This window comes from Lampetra fluviatilis, chromosome 2 (genome assembly GCF_964198595.1).
Source record: "Lampetra fluviatilis chromosome 2, kcLamFluv1.1, whole genome shotgun sequence".
NCBI classification, from domain to species: domain Eukaryota; kingdom Metazoa; phylum Chordata; class Hyperoartia; order Petromyzontiformes; family Petromyzontidae; genus Lampetra; species Lampetra fluviatilis.
Window position 1 is genome coordinate 35,803,652 of NC_136276.1, and position 22,823 is coordinate 35,826,474.

A 22,823-nucleotide genomic window follows, 5' to 3' on the forward strand; every position below is an offset into this window, starting at 1 on the left:
GGCACAAAAACGCCGAGCGGCCAGCAACGAGCAGTGCTGTTGAAGGTGTAATAGACGAACGCTGCCCCGCGCTCATTGGGGCAGGAAGACGCTTTGACATTTCAGATGGGAAACCGGGACTCGGAATCAGAATATTTATGTATACTGGAGGAAACTAGTAAGCTATAAAGTTATTTTTCACAGATGTTCGGTAGGGTGAGTTACGCAAACCCGAGCGGGGGACGTCTATCTCCGCAGGCCGGACGCCGTGCGAGCGGGAGGCTCTGAGACGGGGGCAGCTGGGGGCCGGCGAGCGAGTGGAGCTCTACTGCGACCCAGAGGGCCTCTACGAGGGAGAGAAGCCGGCCAAGGGAGGCCAGGATGAAGGTGAACACACCGCTCGTAGGCCAAGCACGAATAACGCTTGCCGCCATCACAGGCCTGCGCAAACACCCGCTTCGCCCGGGGCACCCGCGTGGCACGAAGAGCCGCCGTGGGAGTGCGAGTCGACTACGGCTGGAGTAGTCGCGTAGCGGGTCAAGTACTGGCCAGCAACCTCGACCAGGTGTCCACCAGGGCGGAGCCCCTACAAGTTACCTCGAGCGCGAGGTGGGGGAACGTCCCTGGGTAGTGTTTGTCACCTCCTGAGTTCGGCTTAGTCGATGTATTGCATATGGGAAACATAAAAGCAGGGTTGAGCCGACATGGATGGGAGACTTCTCTGAAATTCCAAGTGTTCTTAGCTCGGTGTAAGGTGGTGAGGGCAGTAGAGCAATGGATTATTAAATCTAACTGTACGAAGCTTTGAGTATTACCCCTTGGTACGTGTGGGTTTTCTCCCTGTACTCCGCTTTACTCCCACATAAAGCCAAACACTCACGAATTGAATAAGCCAAACATCCCCACAGAATATCCTCCTGTAATAGACCCTTGAGACTCAGTGATAATTTCCTGAGTGAGTGGTAGTGGCGTAGCTGCCGAGTGTGCAGGCGGTGGAACTGCACCGCAGCCCCCAGGCCAGAGAGGACCAAATGCCGGGCAAGGAAGAGGGATGAAGCCAGCCAGGGTGCCCCATTTCTATTCCTTGCACCAGGTGCCCATGCCAACCACGGCACTATTAAAGGTAATTATTCTGATTGGTCAAGTCGATCAACTGCGTGGACGTGCAGTACTGCAATGCCTCTCACCACAGCTCTGGCGTGCGTCGCGCAGTCCGCAGGATGTTTGAGGAGGTCCCATCGGAGGACCTGGTTCTCGGGGCGGTGGACGCAGTGGCGCTGAGAATTCGAACGGAGACGGGGCCTGTGCAGGAGGTGGAGCCGCGCTGTCTGCAAGGTGCGATCGCACACACGCACACACACACGTACGCATGCGCACACACGCACACACCACCCGTGGTGGATGCCAAACGGTCCACTCACCTTGGCTATTTCTGTTCTGGGTTTTAAATGTGATATACAAAATGTAAATCCAAATCAAAGTTAACACAACAAAAACTATCTTCATTTTGGCCCATGACTGTCAGTAATACCAGTTATAGGCAATGATTTAATTTTACGTAACAAATTGTCTCTAGGATTTTTTTTTTTAATCGTACTCCACTATTGCATTTCAACCGTTATAAAAAACTTAAGTCATTTTAATAATGTTACAATTTATGTCCTCTCCATCTTTACCAAACCACACACTGACCAGCGTGGTGAGGAATTGTTAAACAACACCCATGACCCGCAGTGGATTGACAACGGCGCTGTAGGAGTGCATTGTAGACCGCAGTGTCTGTTGCACTGCCAAAAGCAATGTGTAGAGGTTGGTGCTGGTATCGCACCGCCTTCCGGAGATCCCACTGGAATGTTTTTCGGAGCTCTGCCCAGCGACTGGTTGGTGCCGTTGCTTTGGATAAAATATTCGAGCTGCGTGAATTGCATCAATATCCCGTTGTTGTAAGAGTGTGATATCGAGGGACGTCATACAGAGACGTGGTTGGATGAATTCGCATGCCTGGATATTTGCCTCCTTTACAACGTCGCCAACAATATTATTAATAAAGAAGCTGCGTGTCGTGCCAAGCGGAGAATATTTTTTTGCTTCTGTGCAAAAACTAATCAAAATATAAATGTCTGGATTTGGAAGGATTATAAAAGAGAGGATTTCGAAAATCCGTTTCTCAGCGAACGGTGACATTGATGGTCAAGAACCGGGATGACGTGGGTTTGTCACTCTGTCGTGCGCACAGCGTTTCCGTCTCGTTCTCCCCCACAAACAAAACCCTGAAGTCAAATTGTTTCCAGTGGGGAAGGAAAGTATGATCTAACGTTGCCTGCGAAAATTGGAGTTGATGTAAGTGCGTTAACCTCTTCAGCTTGCCACCTATTATTGACATTTACACATCTTGGCAGCGGAGGTACTGAAGCAATTTCTGTTGGAGCAGAGAGTGTGGCAGGGCCATTAATCACTCTCCCATCTGGATGTGCAATGTATTTGCAAGGGTCATTTCAGTTAAAACTCATTATTCAGAATGTAGTTCGTTTCAGAACACACTTCATTTCACCTTTGACCAAGTCACCAAGAATGCACCCGGATCTGTTCAGATCTCAGAAGCTGAGCAGGCTTGAACCTGGACAGTCCAGGGATGGGTTTCCACCATGCCCAACAGAGTAGTGCATTAGGCGTTTTGGGCAGCAGAAAGCAGTGCACGAATGTCCATTGTTGTTGTTCTGCGTTCATCCGCACCTTTACCATCTTGCACCGACCAGCACGGTAAAGCACGATCAAACATCCCTAACGGCCCATGGGGCGTAGGGAGGCGGAAGGCCTCATCTAGCAGTGGATCGATGGAGCAGCTGCACGTGGACGCCCAGTCACAGAATACGCTCGCGTGCGTTTGGGAAGAAAGAAAAAACTCGCGCGTCAACATTCGCCATGTTCGGATGTCAAACTGACCGTTAATTCTGCTGAAAACTCAACCGCTCACAGAAAAATAAATATTATTTTAAACGGAGCAGAAGCGGTTCACCGGGTCGGCATGTGGAAGCCGACGGGTTCGCGCAAACGAATTGACAGACCGATCGCGTGGGGGGTGGGAGGAGGAGGAGGAGGAGGTGGCGGTGACTCTCTGTAGCCTTCGTGCCGCTCCTCAGGGCCGTGGCGGCGGGGTAGAGCGAGGCCGCGCAGCCTCCGGGGAAGTTCCGTGGCTCACGGCCGCCGACGAGCCGACGGCCCCCCACCCACCCCCCTCCCCCCCCCCGGGGGGCTCGTCGTTCCAGACAAGCGACTCGGGCGACTTGCGCGGGAGTTCTCGTCGGGAGTTGTCCCGTCACCGCCGCACTTTCACGGTCGCCGATCGAAGCGGAGCCTGCCAAACCGTGTTGATGTTCACGCTGCGCAGCGCCGCATCACGCTGGCGCGCTGCTTTACGTGGTTTGATGAGGTCTTGATGGTGCAGTGGTGCGCGTCAAAATAAATCATTTACGTGATGCAATTGTACCTTGACACTGTACATGCGCTTCACATGGATGACATTTAATTGTTGCCAGATTTCTTTACATTGCACGAAGACAGCATACACACAGGAATAACCTAGATTTAGCTTTACAGTAAAAAAAAAACATGCCGAAATTGAAAAAGCTAAGTGTAAGTTGACGTCTACGACGTGTACGTTGCCAGCGTACCACGACATTATCTCGCCGCACAGCGGCTAGGATAACTAAAAAGGTCTTTAACCCGAATTTTGTTCTGATTGTGTGGTCCGCGCCGTCGCTTGGGATGAAGAACCCCCAGTGCAGCCTTTCTTGTGAGGGAACCGCCGACTGAATCGGTTTTCATCACTGAGCGGTCTCTGACATTCCTCCAAGTGACCTCCGGCCAACACAGCAGGGAACAGCTCTGGTGTGGCTACCCTGCCACTGAGAGTAATGTTCAGTGGAAGTGATAATTACCGTTCTCAAGAGTTGGACATTTTTCATCCAACGAAGTGCGGAATCAGATTTAACGTGATATTTGTTGTCACGTAGTCATTGATGACTGGGCTGAGATCATCAACTCGCAACACTTGAGAGTCTGGTTTAATCACAGGCAGCTGTCTGGGTTTGAACCCAGGTTCTCAGTGGGGCCCGCCAAGAGCTCCGACCTCCGAGCCACCCACAGGTCCGAAGTGCGCGCGCGTGTGTCAGCATCGCGAGCAGGACGTGCGTGTGATCTCGATCGCTCCGTGCGCCCTTGTCCGTGTCTCTGGCAGAGTGCCTGAAGGAAGAGCGCTGCGACTTCCTCGTCTTCTCCACCCAGGGTGACGTCAGCTCCTGCCACTTCTACAACGGCTCGCGGGAAAGCTATCAGTGCGAGACAGCGCCGGAGGTACGCAAGGAGCTTTTTTGGGAGCTTGCGGCTGGACATTGGGTTGTAGGCAGTGGCGGCGTGAGGAATGAGAAAACCGAGCAAAAGCTTAGTGCCCAAATATCAGCTCAAATCCTAACTAACATAACAAGCAAATTAACATTAAAATGCCAATTCATCTCTATCTTCTCTATATTTGCTGTAAATCTCTTCATGCCACTGCATCTATCTCTTGTCTACATCTCTCACATCTCACTACATCTATAGTTTGCCTATATATCTCTTTCGTAATCTCACGAGGACTTTATATATTGAAAGGAGGGCCCCCAACTGAAACTAAACTAAACTTTTTTATTTTTCCAGGTAAGGCCCCACTGAGCTACGTAGCTCTTTTTCAGAAGCGACCTGGCCACAAATGACAGCTCAACGAAGTGGCTTATCGCCTGGAAATTTAGAGCAGCCAAATACGCTAAACGCATGTTTCTAAATGTGGAGGGGAAAACCAGAGGACCCGGAGAAAAATCCACGCGACCACGGGGAGAACATATAAACTGCAAATATACAGGCGAGGTAGTTAACATGTCACAGCTGAGGGCCCCTGATATGCCAGCACCCCCACTGGTTTCAGGCAATCACTCATGTCCATACCGCGCATAACCTGTCGCTGGGAACTTTACATAAGTTGTTTGTGTGGTGGCTCGAGCTGATATATATTGTTTCCCCATGCTTCTCTGTGTGTGATCCTGATTCCAGGATATTTGGCAATGAGAAATGCACATGCACAATATTTAGATTTGGCCAGCGCATCTGCAAAGCAGGTGCTAGCAACTGCAAAATATTGTCAGCAGTTGTATAGGCATGCACTAGGGTTCATCAGCAATGACAAATTGACAAACATTATTTTTTATAATTCTGCAGGCTTCATATTTTTGGCAGAGCCGGGTTTGCCATCGCTTAAAGCAGGTCCACAGCATGGCTAGTGTCAAGGCCGTGGGTGCTTTGTCAGCGAGGTCTATGGGATCCTGCCAAGCCGACTGTTTATCCTTTCCATTATTCTTGGCAGATACCAAGGCCAGACACGTATACACAGGAAGCATAATGCACTGCGCAAGGAGGAATTTTTTAGCTCTTTGATTTATTAGGATTGGTGTCGGAAGGGTGATGGCGCAGTGGCAACACTTGTGCCTCGCACCAAGTATCGCCTGGGTTCTATTCCTGACTCGAGTACCTTTTCTGTGGCGAGTTTGTGTATCCCCCCCCCCCCCCGTTCTCTCCCTATTCTCTCCCTGTTCTGCGCCGGTTTCCCCCGGGTTCTCTGGTTTCCTCCCATAGCTAAACGAAATGTAACTGGTATTGCCCAATCATCCCAATGTTGAAAAAGAAATCCCCGCAAATGACTCAATTTGGATTACAGATGGCAACATTGGTCCCTGCTGCAAGAACCTTGAGAAATAGTCCCGAGGCTTTCCTGGGTGCACGAGTGGAATACATCAAACAATAGCAACAATAACAACAACAACAATACATCAAACAATAATAACAATAACAACAACAACAACAACAATACATCAAACAATAATAACGATAACAACAACAACAACAACAATACATCAAACAATAATAACGATAACAACAATAACAACAATACATCAAACAATAATAACAATAACAACAACAACAACAACAATACATCAAACAATAATAACGATAACAACAATAACAACAATACATCAAACAATAATAACGATAACAACAACAATACATCAAACAATAATAACAATAACAACAACAATACATCAAACAATAATAACAATAACAACAACAACAACAACAATACATCAAACAATAATAACAATAACAACAACAATACATCAAACAATAATAACGATAACAACAACAACAACAACAATACATCAAACAATAATAACGATAACAACAATAACAACAATACATCAAACAATAATAACGATAACAACAACAATACATCAAACAATAATAACAATAACAACAACAACAATACATCAAACAATAATAACAATAACAACAACAACAACAACAATACATCAAACAATAATAACAATAACAACAACAATACATCAAACAATAATAACGATAACAACAACAACAACAACAATACATCAAACAATAATAACGATAACAACAATAACAACAATACATCAAACAATAATAACGATAACAACAACAATACATCAAACAATAATAACAATAACAACAACAACAATACATCAAACAATAATAACAATAACAACAACAACAATACATCAAACAATAATAACGATAACAACAACAACAACAACAATACATCAAACAATAATAACGATAACAACAACAACAACAACAATACAAAATGGAGCTTCGTCCATTCCACAAAACCCACCCACCCAGCAAAAACAAAACCAAGCACAGAGCACGTGTCAGAGCGTGTCTCACTCGAGGAGAAGAGTGCGCTTGGTATTTCGCAGTGCGTCGTGTTTATTGCGGTCATTGCAATGTCCGTTGTTGATGCTTTGACATGATTAACCTTTCATTGGGAGATAGTTACACACATAGGAGCAAACGTCTCAGCTGTTAGTCACGAAAAACTGTAAATAAATGCATGAGCACTTCACGTGTGATCAGTTGTTTACCTTACGGTCTGTTTGCCTGCCGGTACTACATGTAAGCTGTGCATTTATCCCTTAAACAAAATGCTTCGTTAGAGGTGTGTGCATACACTTTGTGGACAAAAAAATATTAATTTATACTTCTCGGTTAGTTCACTGCTGTATGATGGTAAATCCACTGCTCCCCAATGCCGTATTGATCAAGGGGGTTTATTTGACCATACTTCACCACACTGGTCAATGCGAGTGAGTGAAGGTGGATGCCCACTTCAGATATCGCTTGCCACTGATGTTAGACCTTGGCCTGGAATCAAACCCAGGTCGCCAAGGTTTACAGCCCAGTGCATGCATCACCGCACCGCGTCCCTGAACACACTGTTGTGACAAGTGCCGTTTGTGAGCACCCATGGAGGTTCGTCACGGCACACGAGGGGGTGGGTGGCCAGCATCAGTGGGGATATTTGTACACCCCTGCACCAAGTACTCATTTGAGGCTGAGTTGACCCAGGTGGAGGCCCAGGAGAGGTTCAGATATTCTTTGCCACTGTTATCGGTCTTGAGCGGGCATTGAACTCGGTTTGCCGAGTTTGTAGCGCAGTGCGCTAACCACTGTCCCACCGCTCCCCACCCTGCGCACAATCGCACGGGCGCTTTGTGATTTGTCCGAGACATCTTTACCCCCCCCCCAAACCCCCCATGCGCAGGCCCCTGGGTTCCTCGGGGACCCCGACTCGAGCTGGGTGGAGCGGCTCAGTTGCCGCCCGCGAGTGTCGCTCTCTCCCGGCTCCGTCTTCACCGTCTACAGGAAGAAGGGTAGGAGAGCGTGCCCTGAGTCCTCTCACCATGGCACGCGGCGGATTTATCCCGTCTTGCGTTCACCGCTCTTAAGGCCCAGGTCAAACCGCAAACGTTCATAGTGATCAAGCAATGATACTTCCATGTAAGCTCTGCGGTGTGCTTTTTAGGCACGTGGAGCGAAACGTCGGACGTGTCGCCGAACCGACCAGCGGCACGACCCGAACGCGCGTCGTGTAGTGTGATGCAGCACGACCGCGAAAACCTACGCGGCCGCACTGACAAGCGTGGGCCACCGGCAAACAGCGTGGCAGCACGGGGGAGACACATCGATTTGATTTTTACTCCCGACGTTTTTATTTCCACGCAGGCCACGAGCTGCCCTCGTGGGACGGCCAACTGTACCGCCCCACGGGCTTCGGGAACGCGGCGAGCGGCGCGTATCGGACACTGGCCCTGCCGGCCGGCACCACGACCCTGCCGGACGCGCACCTCTACTGCCGCTCGGCGTGCAGCGCGCAGGCGTGCTGCGACGGCTTCCTGCTCAAGGAGCTGCCGCTCGACAACGGTGATGACCGCGATTGCGCACGCGAGCGTGAGGGCGGCTGACCAAGCCGGTCCCGTTCATCCATGGCGCAAACTCAGTCCCCGATTAAACTCCCTGGGGTTGCCGCCGCCCAACGAACAAAACGCCGGGAACTTGTCGAGGGAAGGAGAATATCTCGCAATGCCGGTCCAGCGGAGAACTGCGCGTAAGCGCCTTGCCGTGAGCGGTGCACCGTCACGCAGACGACAAAAACCGTGGCCTTTAATGTCTCGGGAAGACTTCCAGACTCACAGATTCACTGGGAAGGCAGCCGCCTCGAATAGAGAGCGATCCTGAAACAGCCAAGACAGGTGGCTCTGCTGCTCGGTACATCGACTCGGGTGGGCGACACGATTCGCCACATCTCACGATGCTGTACTCCATCCTCACAGAGGGATGCCACCGCAGTGTAATGTTTAGCGGACTGGACTTGCGATCCAGAGGGTATTCGGCCTACTCTTCCACGCTGGCTAGATGTCTTAGAAGAGGTGTGAGTACCCACGCTTTGCCCCACTGCACGTCACCTGATTGCGGTGTCCCCATTTATGCTGCCGGGTGGAGAGGGAGGCGCCGGGAGATCGGATCGGCGGCCTCTCAAGTCCCAGTGCGGTCGCCATTGCACCACGGCAACACGCCTTGATCAACTCGGCCACGAAGCGGCAGAGCGCACGCAGAGGCTCTCGCAGCCCTGTGAGACCCGCAGGGGTCATACCCAGTGGCAGGCCCACATCGCCTAATCGTGAACTGAACTCCCTGCCAAAACCTCCTTGCAGTCCGTGCCCGTGTGGTGTGCTGGCACGGAGCACCCAGATTTGTGCCCTCGTGTGAAAGCGTGCCAGTGCTGCTGTGTGAGTGCGCGTGTGCCCGCCCGCATCTGTGTGTGTGTGTATGTACATGGGGAGTGCTGATGTGATGCGCTGCCGACTCTGTGACCTGGGTTCAATTTGTGGTCACTGCTAAAATTCGTGGCAGGTGATATCTGAACGTGGAATTTCTACCATTGGCTCAGGCCTGCAAATGGGAGATGGCACCGCCTTCAATGCTTATTTGATCAGAAAATAATTTTGACTTTACGTACGCGTGTGTGCGTGTGCATGCGTGTATGTGCAGCGGTGGGGAGCGATAGTGTCGCGGTTAGCCAGCTGCACTACAAAACGCCGCGGTTAAATCACGCCCCTTAGTGACGACCGGCGATGGTTGTTGTTGTTGTGTGCATGGGTGCGTGAGCGTCTCTCTCGGCAGGCGTGCTCGTGTGCGCGTTGCTCTCGGGCCCCACGGTGCTCACGTGCCGCGCGCAGGGGTGGCCGCGCACGGCGGATGAGTACGGCGACGGGGAGTGCTCCGGGCTGCGCGTGCACAAGCCCAGCCGCACCTTCGGCTTCAGCCTCGGCGGCGTCCACTACAACGCCAGTAATCCACCTTCCGCTGTCGCTTCTACCGCTGCTGCTGCTACTGCTGCTACCGCCGCCGCCGCCGCCCAGGTTCCCGCGGCTGGGCTGTGCGGCGCTCCGATGTGTTCTCCGGGGTTGTGCCGCGAGTCGTTCGCCGTGACGGCCAGCGCCTCCACTGCGCGTGCTGGGTGCTTCTTCGGGAAGTCGATATTCGGATCCTGACGAAATTCTCGGGAACGTGGAGCGAAACGGTCGGACGTCACGCGCGTTTGGTGTCGAGAGTAATCAATCAGCAACGTGGAAGGTGTCTGCAGTACAAAATTAATTTACATATTTACAAATAGTCCTTAATTGGCTCTTTTAGTCTTTTGCCTGAATTCTGTGTGACCCGTTGGTCCAGCTGGCCCCATCTCAACGAATAAAAAAGATTGAATCATCTTCACCAGAGTGATAGTGCCCCCCACGCGTTACGCATGAACCGACGGCGCCAACGCATAAACATTTGCAACCTCGGTCGAAAAGCGTTGCAGACGATGCACCACGTGTCTCACGATGCACCAGCAGCCAGGACCTCCGGGGGGACCAGGCTACCCAGTGGGACTTGACGAGCTGGACGAGGGAAGAACAACTCCAGCCGCGCTGGCGCTTGCTTGCCGTCAGAATGTTCCCGTTCTCTTTGACGACGCTCGTGCCCGTGCCCCGCGCAGCGTTCAAAGACCTGGGAGCGTACGAGAAGGACGCCGGCCTTCCCCGAGCCGCGGCCCGGCCTTCGAGCGGTCCACTGGAGGCTGGCTTCACGTTGGACCTGCAGCGTGGCGGGGCCCTCTTCAGCCAGATCTACCTCTGGGCAGGTGGGGATCGGCCACCGTGGGCACGCGACACCGGCGGGGCAACTTGACGCGGAAGCATTAGCCGTTGACCTTTGGGAGCCCAAAAAGAGTTTTGCTGCCCGTCAGCGACGTTGTTGCAGCGACGTTGTTGCAGCGACGTTGTTGCAGCGACATGGCTGCGTGGTGTGCTTGCCGCCATTGCGTCGAGCTGTAGCGCACAGACAGCCGGAAAATATTTTTGCTCCCCCCCCCTCATCTTCACCGTCCCCAGCAGGGAAGGGGGAGGAAGACAGGGGGTGTGGGGCGGCGCAGTGGAGGACCACAGAAAACTGTCTATTAAAAATGTATCAGAAAATATGAGGTCATATTTGTGTTGTTTGTTGTTGTAGGGATGCAACGACATTGTGTATCCAGTAGGAGACAGGGGTTGTGAACACTGTCAAAAGTCACTGTGTGATTGCATCCGTCAAGAAAAGAACATGTTCAGTGCCCGCAAATACTTTCTGTTATGTCACCGTCCTGCCCTGCAAACAATCTACGCCACTCGCTGAATTGTGACCGTCACGTTTTCTCTCTATTTTCACGCCCGTGCATGTATGTTCAACATGCATATCCGTTATAAACGTCCGACTGCGCTTTCGCCGCGGCTCGTGCAACGCTCGCCGCGCTTTGCCGCGCGGGCAGAGCGAGCGCCCGTCGCGAGGCGCAGCGGCTCGCGAGGAAGATGCACTGAACGCGACGTCTTTATTGCCGCGCGCGCTGATGCCGGCCCAAGACGTTGCCAGCGCGTTACTCACCGAGCTGAATTATTCCTCAATAGCGGCTTTACTCGCGAGCTGAGTGATCCGTGATGACGAGGCACATTTCAGCTCGCGCCGTGCAACGCGCTGTCCGAGTAACTGCCTCTCACGCGCCTTTATTTGAATTCCTGGTGGGTTGTTTTCTGTTGTTGTTGTTGTTAGACGTGAGTTATTTATTTATTCTGCTCGTCTGTTGAGGGTTGCTGCTGCTGCTGTTGTCGTGGTTGTAATGCTCAGCACGCCGTACTTGCAATCCACCTGGGCAACGGTGCACGTTTCTTAAATCCCACCGTGTATGTTCACAAGCGGTGGGGTAAAGTGTGGGTACTCCTACCTCTTCCAAGACGTCTGGGCAGCGTGAAAGCATAGACTAAATAGTAGAGGCCCTTCTGCCAGCGGTGACGTGAGCAAGCAATTGCGGGGCTGCACCTTTCCGTTGTAGTTGTTAATTAGACACTGGCGATGCAATGGGCATATCGACGGTGCGTACTCTCGTTTGTGTGCAGGCAGTGAAGCTGGGCCACGCGATGTCTGCTTACACACCAAGGCCTACACACCTCAGCCCGGGGAGCTGGCCGGAGAGGAGGAGGAGGATGCGTCTTACCACTCACCACAAGACGAGGGTTTGTATTCGTGGAAATTATTGAACATGTTGTCGAGCTTACCAACGGGGCCACCAAAAGTTGTGGTAAAACGGGGCAATTTGCCCTGGGCCTCCAGGAAGTCCTGGAAGATCACAGTTGCTGGATGCGACGGTCCATAAATGCTCAGCTTCCCTAACATCGCTGACAAATACAAGTTTTTTGTGGGGATTTTCGCAGTTTAGAATGTAGAGCACGTGAAATGTCTTGCAAAAATAGCCGCGTGTCCACCCGCAAAGTCCCCACTGCGCAGGACAGTGAGCTGGAGTGTGTTCGTAGTTTTAAAGGGTGAACGTCATCGGACACAGGATCCCCTGTCGCAGTGTCACTGTGTCTCGTTTTGTTGAGCTCTACCATCGTGTGCTAAGTTGTAGTTTTTTTCTATCACAAAGTCGGCTTTGATTCATATCCCTACACAAAGTGGTACTCATCATATCGATTCCATAGGGATGATGGCTGAGTCAAACCCCCAATCAAGATTTTGAACTCACAACCTTTAAGATTGTTTAGAGAACTCAAGAGACCAGGGGGAGGATAATTCTCATTCGCGAAACTGACCTGGGTCACCAAAATGACAAAATGCCAAAACGTAAAATACCAAAGCACAACAACGATGATGCCAATAAAAAAAATGAAAACAAAAACAATTGCGTGATAGAAGGGATCAAAAACAATTCAAAAAAACAATAGACATAATATAGAATTATTTCCAGAAACAAAAGTTGGTTTGGACAATTGAATTGTATTTAAAACAATAATGAATTGTAAACTATGAGACACAGAAACATCAACATAGATTTCGGGTGATCATTGCTCGTACGAGTATGTCAACAGAAGAGGATGCACGTCAAATTCCCGTGGGTTCCCTTGCCCCTGCCGTCCCGATGGTCGCGAGCAGCCGATGTGTCGGGACGGTTCTCGACCCTGCGGCCGGAGGAGGTGACGCTGCAGCCAGAGATGCGCGTGGCGCAGCAGAACTTCTGGCTCTTCCGGAGGGCCTTCTCACCGCAGCAGGCCACCTCGTGGTGCCTCAGAAGTAAGCCCGGCAAAAAATACATTCACCAGCGGGATTGCCATCACCATCATCACTTCATGGTCATGCCACGCCTCCCATGCAGGGCTAGATCAATGTTGTGAGGGGCCTAAGGCTAATAGGAGGCCCAAGTATGTTTTACATATTGCAAAACAAATTATGAAGTCGTTAAATATATTTATTTATGTGTAAAATCAACAATTGTATTCGACTCAAGGTAAATTCATCAATCGTAACTCACTCACTACACTCATTACTTCCTACAATTGTTTTTCTTTCGAGCGTCAGCTGTGGCAAAGTCGTGAATGGCGTCATCGTGATTCAAAGACAAAAATGTTTGCGATGGCTGCGCTCCCATCGTTCTCAACGAAACTATTTAAACGATTACATTCAGCTGCTACTTCAATATGGAATGGAGGGCCTCAGGGAGGGCATACAAAATCTGATGGTTTTATTAGCCGATGAGCAAATGTGGCCCTGCTTCCGCACAGTAAATCTACAGACTCCCTCCACGGTGGCAGCTGCCCCCGTTCGGCACAAGGTGAACGCATCCCCGGCCAGCGTGTGCGCATGAGTCTGCCAGTGGAGCACAATGTTACGATGTGGGTTCCCAATTCATAAATTTGAAGTAATTTAGAAGACAATATTTGGACCGTGGCGCTGGCACACACGACGGCCTGCTTTTTCGAACAGTAAAAGGCGTGGATGATCAAGTATTGCTAATGAGCGAAGCGGTGACAGTGGCTAAAGGAAGAGAACCCCGTTGTCACTCATGAGCTGATAGAAAGGACAGATAGATGATGATGATGTTGATGATTTTGATGATGTTAACTGATCAATGTGTCACGCCACTCACGCTGAGTCTCCGTCATCGCTCGACGCGTCCGCAGGGTGCCGGGGGGATGCGCTGTGCAAGGCCGCCACGGTGGGAGACGGCCCGGCCGGCTGGCTCGAGTGCCTCCTCTACCCGGACACGCAGAGCTGCGGCACGAGCCAGCAGCTGCTGGACTGGCCCGCGCGCGCGCCCTCCTGCGCCAGCCTGCTGCCCCGGCTCGACGGGACGCTCTACCGGAAGCGAGGTGAGGCGGCTCGCACGGACTATGACGAGCAACAGCGGACAACGCCACGTGGACTCACAGAGCGACGAAACGCGACCGCTGTGCGCATGTTTGTTCTTTACAGAGAGACAGAGGGGGTGGGGGGGGGGCTGTCAGGTGAGAGGGAACAAAATGGAAGGTCTTGGGCCCGGCACGGCCGGGGGGAAGGGCGTTCCAGACCCTTTGGGGGCAGCAGAAGAGAATGAGTGACCTCGCCCTGAGAGCTAGGGTTGACTGGGGGTTGTCGATGAGAGAGCCTTGGCTGCTGGAGGGGAGGGCAGCAGAGTGGGACGAGAGGCAGATAACTAAGCAAGGGGAAGCTCATCGAGGACCGTGAAGAAGGCCGCTGTATTCTGGACATTGATGCCGGATGGGCTCAGGGCCATCGAAGGGAATGGTGTCCGGTGGAGGTGTGCTGCGACCGTCGTCGCCATGGTGACGATATTTACTCACGAGTATCACACCAGGTACCCATCTTGGGTTGAGGCGGTCCAGATCAGTGTAAAATAATGATTGCCCCACCAGTCTTGTGCATATTGACCGGGGATTAAACTTATTTTTCTAGCGTCTGAGTCCGGTGCGCCAACCCCACCCATAACAAAATCACGACAAGTCTGCGTGGAGCGCGGTCAAAACAAAGTCGGTAAACACGACCAAAGCGCGGTTAAATTTGGTAGCGTATAGGAATGTTGCCGTCTGGCGTAACGGGGTATGTGGCGGGCATTTCCGTCAGCTGTGCACGGCCCCGGTCTCGCTCGGAGTGCGCCCGCGTCACGGCGCGTCGTGACGTCGCCTAACCCGTGCACGTCACAAGCACCTGCGTTTTATTTAGAAGTTTTAGAAAAATTTCGGGTGTGAAAGAAATAATCCCCATAACTCTGCCACGATTATTGTTCCCTCCACATCGTTTAATAGGGTTTTCTAAATGCTTGTAATTTTTTTATGAACACCAAATTCTTGGCGATTACATAAATCAGGCCAGGGCTTAGCTGCAAACGTGTTTGGGAACTCAGCTGGCGCCGGTCCTTGCCGGCGTCTGTGCGAGGTTTTCCCTCCGTGTAAATATCCTGCTGAGCAACCAGGCATCCGTGCGCGGCCATGCGCAGCGCTCACACGCGTGGGCTTCTTCAGGTGCTCCGGTTTCTTCCCGCACGTGACGCCTCAATGTATCGAGGATCGCAGAGTGTGGAGGGGTATTCGGTGCCGTTCCTCACCGCGTCGCTGCTGCTGCCTTCCTGATCGTGGTTCTGAGTCGTCCTCTCTCTGTCTACGAGAGCGAGCGAACGCTGCGCTGTGTGTTACCGCTTGAGATTATTATTCATTGTTATGGATGAACAAATATATATTTTGACGAGTGAAAAGTGCTTTCGTAAAACTGAACTTGAGAATGAAAATCATACCGCTGTACGCGCTGTGACGTATGGATCACAAAAATGGACGACGATGGATACAATGTAACAAAAGCTGAGAAGGGCGTGAAGAAGCCTGCAGAGCTGCATGCTCAACATCCTCTGCAGAGATGGAGCGATGAAATCAGCTCATGTGCAGTTGTTCTATGAATTGTTGCTTTGGATTGATCACGGCTGCTGTGGATAATGAACAGAAGAAGTCATAGCACGAAACACAAAGGGAATAACGTAATTCACGGGCACGGTATTGCGCAGGCACATTGCACCCGCAGGGCTAATCACAACCAGCACTGCACACACGCACGCGTGTGCACGCACACGCTCACATACACACATCCTTTCCTTTACACGCACCATTAAGCCCCAGCTTAAAATGTTCCCAAACAATTTGGGACATTGTTTGATAAATCACGGCCGCAGGGGCCGCTCTCCCGCGTACCTCCAGCGCCCTACGGCAGCCACTCTGCGGAGCGTTCCACATTCGAGGGCACCGCCGACGTTATATTGCCGTCGCTCAATCGCTCGGAATGGCAGATCTGTGGGTGCGGGAAGAAGAGAGGTCCGCGCCACGCGAGAGCCGAACTGTCGTGACTCCTTATTCACGCCAGACGAGAGCCGCGCTCCGTCCACACTCCGGATACACTAAATTAACCCGCTCGGCCAAAGCGCCTGCTTTCAATTTACAACCTCGTAAAGCGATATCCTTGTGTATCCATCACGGGCCGAGCTCGCACGTGGCGACTTTGTGATATCAGTGCCTAATGAAGGTTCTCACAGAGTTTACGACATTCCTGGCACTTTCCTAAAATTTCCTGTCCGCGCTCCGTGCAGCCGCATTGCGTGCGAGTCGGTTTCGGAGAAAGTCTGCGGACGAGTCGCACCGCTTTGCTTTTCAACCGCGTTCAACGCGAGCCGCGCCGCGTAGGGCCACACGGCAACGCAACTGCCCTCTTCCATCTTCCGCCGGCAGCAGCGTTTCGGACATTCGTGAGGAGGCCACCGCTGCAGCCGTCCACTGGCTCTCTGGCCAACCTCCGCATGCACTCGTCAACGTGGCAGGCCAAACTCCCGATCTGACGAAATCCAGAGAACGAAGGAGGCATTGGCGTTCACTGGCAAGCACTCAGTTGTCGTGAATCGCATTCAACTGACATCCCCGTTTACCGCCCGTCGCTGAGGTTCGCCGATTCTAACGCAGCGGCCACCCGGGTTGTTAATCATAAAACACGCGCCGCCTGCTTCACGGCGGACATTAAAGATCCGCCCCGACGTAATTCGAAGCGCGTAGGCCGTTGTTTGCCAGCGTCATGACCAAAATTCGATCATTTTCACCGCAAATCTCTGAAATTGGGATCACGCATGGCAACACCGCCCCCTCCTGGGCAACCGCTGCGGACTGTGCGCGCACGTGGCACGTAGCGCACGTGGCACGTAGCGCGCATGGCACGTAGCGCCCTCCCGCGCGATAGCCTTGCGCTGCCAGAATGGCGTGAATACCAAAAGAACGACACGTTTAGACATGATGATAAATCGCTATTAACATTATTGTTGTTGTGATTTCCCAGACGGTGCCGAGGGGCCGGTGCGACGCCTGTACCGCCGCACGGCTTTCCGCAGCGAGGTCGGCGTCCTGCTCCGTAGCGTTGCCAACCTCACCGGCATGGCTCTCTTTGACGGGTGAGAGCCCCCCCGCCCCCGCGCCCCCCACCCCCCCACTCCAACTCAATGCTGACGTTAGGACATCGCACAAGGCACTCATCTGAGTCAACCTCGGGGAGGCGCAGCATACTCTCAGCATACTCTCACGATTTTTTAGACAGCACTTGTCATGACGGCCCACACTACTGAACTACTGCACTACCACTTTTCCCCCTGTCACCAACACAAAGACAAAGTTCCCTCGATAGACATAGACTTTTGGGGGCAAGTGCTGTTATACGTATGTACGTTGAACTTCTTACGCACTGTACGTTGCCAGCCGTGCTAATCGGAGATGCGGTGGAAGGACAACAAACTAAACACAAAAAGCAGTTCTGAAGAAATTAGCTTTCAATCTCTTGGCGAGTGTGGCCAGCACTGTGCCCGGCCGCCTTTGTCTCTCCAGTTGCCGATGTTTACCCATCACCCCAGGTTCCCTTGGGAAGACCCGTGATCGATTCAGGCGACAATCGGCACCGATGTTGACCGTGGCCGGTACTTGAACTCGGGTCGTTGGGTTCATGGCACAGTGCTCAGATCGCTCCACAGCGACTCCACCCTGTGCCACCTCGCACAGCTCCGAGGAGCATTGCAGCCTGAATGCCTGGGAAGGGTGGGGGGGTGCTGAATGGGGTCATATCAGGGCTAGGGGTCTCATGAATGGAGACTTGGCAAGGCACCACGTTACCCAATGAACTGTACACTCGCTTGCTGCCTGCAAATGCTCACGATTGCCGTGATGTGCGTTGCTCATGCTGCACAAGGGCGACCTGCCATGCGGAGTTGCGTATGGTTAATTAAACGGCTTTGATTGCTGAGAGACGCTCGCTTTTTTTTGTTTCCTAAAGATCCAGGGCCTCCTCTCCCTGTAAGATAATTTAAAACCCCTGTGACAACCGGGTGTGGATGGCGGTCACCCATGAAAGCACCGTCCAGACAACCCTGCTTAGCTTCTGAGATCAGATGATATTTGGCGCATTCCGCGTGATTTGGTGGCAGCCACTTATTAAACAGGCAATGGCTCGAGCAATGAAGAAGGACCTTTTCACCAAACGTCGTCTATTATATATATTTTTTCTTATAAGGCAGAGTGTTATTGACGAACGTGTCGAGTTTTTTTTTTGCTCTTTGTGCTTCTGTCCCAACTCCAAATGCAATAACGCAGGAGGCTCAATGGGATGTGTATGCAGCACTTGGTTTGAACACATCAGCGGAAGCCGGAGTGATTTTCTCGCTGCGAGCATTGATATGCGCCGTCCATGCCGCTGTATCCAGGCAGCGAGCACTGGACCATTTGCAACCCCGAGCGGCGCTCCTTAGCTACACTAAATCAAGCGTGCGGCGCACGCAGCCGACCCCCGGTACAATCGGCGGGGCCCTTCGCGTGAACGTACGGCGCGCGAGCGAGCGCCGGGGCGCGGCGGGGAAACGCATTTACATTCGCAGCGAAGCGCGGGGACGCTGAGCGGGACACCGGGGCAAGTGGCTCTAGCGCAGAGATTGCTCCCCTCATGCTGCTTTGATACGCGAGCACTTGGGGTTGTTTTTGTTTTCTTTGTCAACACATTTTATTCTCGATTTTATTGAAAGTTGTTCGCGTTGGGTGCAGTGCAAACAAACTTTATGGTTTTTGGCGGCGGCACACCGAGCCGGTAGCGCCTTTGCTGCCCGTTGCAGAGATTCTACGGTTGGAATCAAGCGGCCACCCTGGTTAATACCGCAGTGACATTAATATTAAATACTGTAATCTAGAGATTATTTTAGGTGCACTTTTTTCCCCTGTATTTCAAAGAAAATATTGGAGGGGTGGCATAATATATTCCGGTAGCTGTGTTTGTGTGTAACTTTAATTGTAAAACTTTTATTGACACAAGTTTGGGTTGCGTCTTACTGTCCGGAGCGTCTTATAGTCCAGAGAACACAGTTCATGCCACCTGCGTCACAATGGATGCTCAAGATCCCGTGATGCTATTCGGGAGCGAGTAGGCCATGTGTGCCAGCGTCATGATCCAATTGACCAAATTAGAAAAAAATAATTTAATTGGCTGAGACCACATGCTGCTAGCAGACCATGCCCATCTGTGACGGAAAGTGTGTTCGTGATCGCCTAGTCTTATAAGATGTGTAAAATAAATAAACAGCCTTCAAAAAAAGTACTTTCAAAACAGAAAGTGCTTTTAGTCGTGGGTGGCATGGAGACTCTGCATTTTAATTCCAGCTTATTGCAACCAGATATGTGGGCAGTGTGGGCCACGTGGCCCTATTTGTAAAGGTCAGACTATTTCAACCAAATTGCTTGCGCAGACTTTTACAGAATTGTTCAAAGGTCACTCAGGCCCACAGGCAGTGTGCGATGACTGCCGTGGGTGTTACTCAAACGCTTAGACATAATTTGGCCCTCTGACCTAATGTCACTCTACCGCTAATTTACTTGCATATCATTAGCCGCAGATTTTACCCTCTCACGCATCCTCCCTGGTTGACTGCTACGATTTCTCAAATTACTGTGAAATTATGGAAGCATTTTAAGCACATGTGAGGTCTCCCGTTAACTGCTAAAATCGCATTAAACCAAAAAATATGATTACAATTTTGGTTTGGCTTTCCATAATTCACGCACGAGAGGCTTAAAATGCTTCCAAATATTTTTTTTCCCAATTCCATTTTCCTTTTCGCACATGGCTGACGAGGGCCTCTGCACGTGGGTCGTGCGCGTTATTTGACCATAGTCCACCACGCTGGTCAGTTGCGGGTTGGTGAAGGCGTGCAGCGTTGATGTGGTGGGCACAGAGGGACAGCACCACGTAGCCTCACGGCCTATAACACCTGCGACGCACGGTTGGTCTCCCACTTTCGCTTCCGAGCTCTTTGACGATTCCCGGCGCATTCCGAGCGAGTTGATTTGTTCAAGGGGTATGGATGGACCTTCGTGCGCACTCACAAACATTCACTTGCGTTTCATTGAACGCGGCCGTGCGTCCTGCTGGGCTGTCGACATGTGCCGGGGCAGGAAATGACTGAGGCGATGATTGTTTGGCTTCGTAGATACCTGCTGCACCCGCAGCCTGTGTTTGGTTGTGTGCGCTCCGGTGACGCCTTCAGAAACAATGACAACAAAAAGCCGCTTTTGAAAACAAGCCTCGGCTCCACATCTGTGTTGCACGTGACCCGGTCTCCCGCTCCACCTAGATTCTCTCTGCGAACGATTACATTAAACCCACCGACGTGTTTTCCAGTTGTACTGCCGGTTTTTGTTCGGCGCGATGTCTGACGTTTCGATCTACGTGCTGGGAGCTACCCCCGAAACGGAATTAAGTCGCTCCCTCCGTCATAAAGCGCTTCCAGTTGCTGCTGCTGCTACTGCTGGTTCTTGATGATCAATTAATTTTCTGAAGAATCTCGCGGCTAAATCAGACGCGGTACAACCATTGGAGAGCGATACGGCACTCACCAATTCACATAGGCGCTGGCTGTTGCAACTTATCCACCCTGTGTTCAACCACCACACTGCTCAACTTTGAAAATGTCCTCCCATCGCCTCCCCTACAAAGTTCTTGAATGTTGTACAGCGCCGCTGCATGTTGCTGTACCGCTTCACGTCCTCAGCCTTTGAGCCAGTGCTCAGCAACCGCGATTTGAGTGAAAGAAAATACGACACGGCCGCAGAAAACCCGCGCAGTGCACGCAGAACCAGGCGCCCCTCAATACTCAATCCCATCGTTTGGGAGGATGCCAGGGGAGCCAGAATCAGAATCCTTGTTAAGACTGGAGCCGTGAAGCTCTTTTTCACAGTTGTCCAGTAGGGGTGGGTCAGCAAGTTTCATAAAAACAAAACAACAAGCCAAGACTACACCAACATGATACGGTCTTTCGATTACATTTTGCTTTATAATTTAACTATCAACACCATGAGTAAGGCTCAGGGTTTCAAATCGCAGTTCCAAATGTGGCTGCTGTATCTGGCCCTATTCTTCTGTTGAAAGATATTTTTTGTAAGGGAAGAAACAAGGTTGTTCCGAAACGTTGGGGCTGCAACGCAAAATCTGGAGCGCAATGGCACATGGAGATGATCTGATTTACACATGAAGCAAGGGACAGTAATGATCATCACTGCAGGGCAGACAAAGGCTACACTTTATCACGTTCTGAGCAGTGGGCAGACTTTTAGAAACGGTTCCGTGCCACAATGGGCGATTCAACAAGCGTGGCGGCGCGTCGGCGCGGCAGTTTGTGGTTTAAAAAAAGTGTGTTTTTTATTCCCTTGCCAAATTCCGCCATCATCTTGTCCGGCATCATACAAACAGCGCTGACCATTCTTAATGGCAAGGATGTAAACTCTGGGCACACTCTCTCTCAACCAGTGCTCTCTGATTACCCTCTTGTGTTTTATTATTATTTATTGTATCTGAAATTCAAGGAAAACCCTGGGATCCGTTGCCCAACCAGCGACGGGATCATCGCCGACGCAGTCATGAACCACCGTGTGAGCGGTTGGAATCGCAGACTCAACCTGAGGCATTGAAGCGATCCGCCGCACATCAGCTGAAGCCATTTGCCGGCTAACAAGCGTCTAGACGAGACGTGCTGGGACGCCGCAGCGATGCTCGTCCTGGCCTATCGGGGCCCCCCAGAGGAGCTCGGAGGCCACGCGAGGCCACGCGAGGCCCCTCGCTCCCCCATCCCACAGCCCCATTGTGGGGCCCTCTTCTGTGCGAGGCCTCTGGTAAAAGTGCCCATTTTGACCGCCCACCCCCGCTGGGCATCGCTGCGCTTTTAAGAGCGAGCGGCGAGCGGGGGCAGATGATCGCCCGCGCGGAGCTCAGACATTCCGGGCTCTGGCCTGCCCTCTGGCAAAATCGGCGGCCTGGTGGGAGGGAGGAATTCCGTCTGGGGCCAGCTACTTCTTGTTCTGACTGGGAGCGGGGGCTGCCGCGCGCCAAGCGTGCCCCAACCCCACGCGCGATGTGGAAAGTGGAAAATTCCTCCAACGCAAATATGAGTTGAACTCTTGGTAGCGCTCGATGTTGATTCAACAATGGAATAAATGAATATTCGAGGGTGCGAAAAAGTGAGGAGAGAACGGCGGACAGGTAAAAAGCAAAGGTAGAATTTAGGATGCGTTTTGGAATCAGGAAAAATATATATATACGGCGTTTTGAGCGAAATGTTCACAAGTTCACTAAACCACCCTGGACGATGATTGCCTTCTTGGGATAATGCTCAAGAATACGGTGCGTGCATTTGTTACCAATTATCCCATCGTGACGTGATAAAATATCACAAGTCTAGTGGCACATTATTTAGTCATTATATGCGTAGAACCACAAGCATCTTGATTGCAGTTCAAGTGGCTTTAACTTCTCTCTATTGATTGAGTATTTCGTAAAATTTATACTTACGGGTTGGTTGACAGATGGACGCATGGATGATGAACAAATTGATGAGCACTCAAGAAAGAGATGAAAAGGAAACCTACAGCTGGAGAAAAATGCATGCACCGTTAACGCACCACGCTCTGAACCTCGCCGCAACTGCCAACATCAGTGATGAGTGATATTTGAACCCATCCTGGCCTCTTCCGTCACCAACCCGCACTGATCAGCACAGT

At 51.4% G+C, this 22,823-nt stretch overlaps 1 protein-coding gene across 1 annotated transcript in view; it reads left to right on the top strand.

Moving 5' to 3' along the window:
- Window positions 1-22,823, top strand: part of TG (thyroglobulin) — a 111,000-nt gene that overhangs the window by 35,954 nt on the left and 52,223 nt on the right. The window contains exons 22-32 of the mRNA XM_078866642.1: window positions 238-366; window positions 1,192-1,314; window positions 4,217-4,332; window positions 7,640-7,748; window positions 8,101-8,298; window positions 9,559-9,726; window positions 10,415-10,558; window positions 11,844-11,960; window positions 12,877-13,014; window positions 13,902-14,090; window positions 17,083-17,194. Coding sequence (XP_078722768.1) covers window positions 238-366; window positions 1,192-1,314; window positions 4,217-4,332; window positions 7,640-7,748; window positions 8,101-8,298; window positions 9,559-9,726; window positions 10,415-10,558; window positions 11,844-11,960; window positions 12,877-13,014; window positions 13,902-14,090; window positions 17,083-17,194 — 1,543 coding nt within the window. The remainder of the gene's footprint in view (window positions 1-237; window positions 367-1,191; window positions 1,315-4,216; window positions 4,333-7,639; window positions 7,749-8,100; window positions 8,299-9,558; window positions 9,727-10,414; window positions 10,559-11,843; window positions 11,961-12,876; window positions 13,015-13,901; window positions 14,091-17,082; window positions 17,195-22,823) is intronic.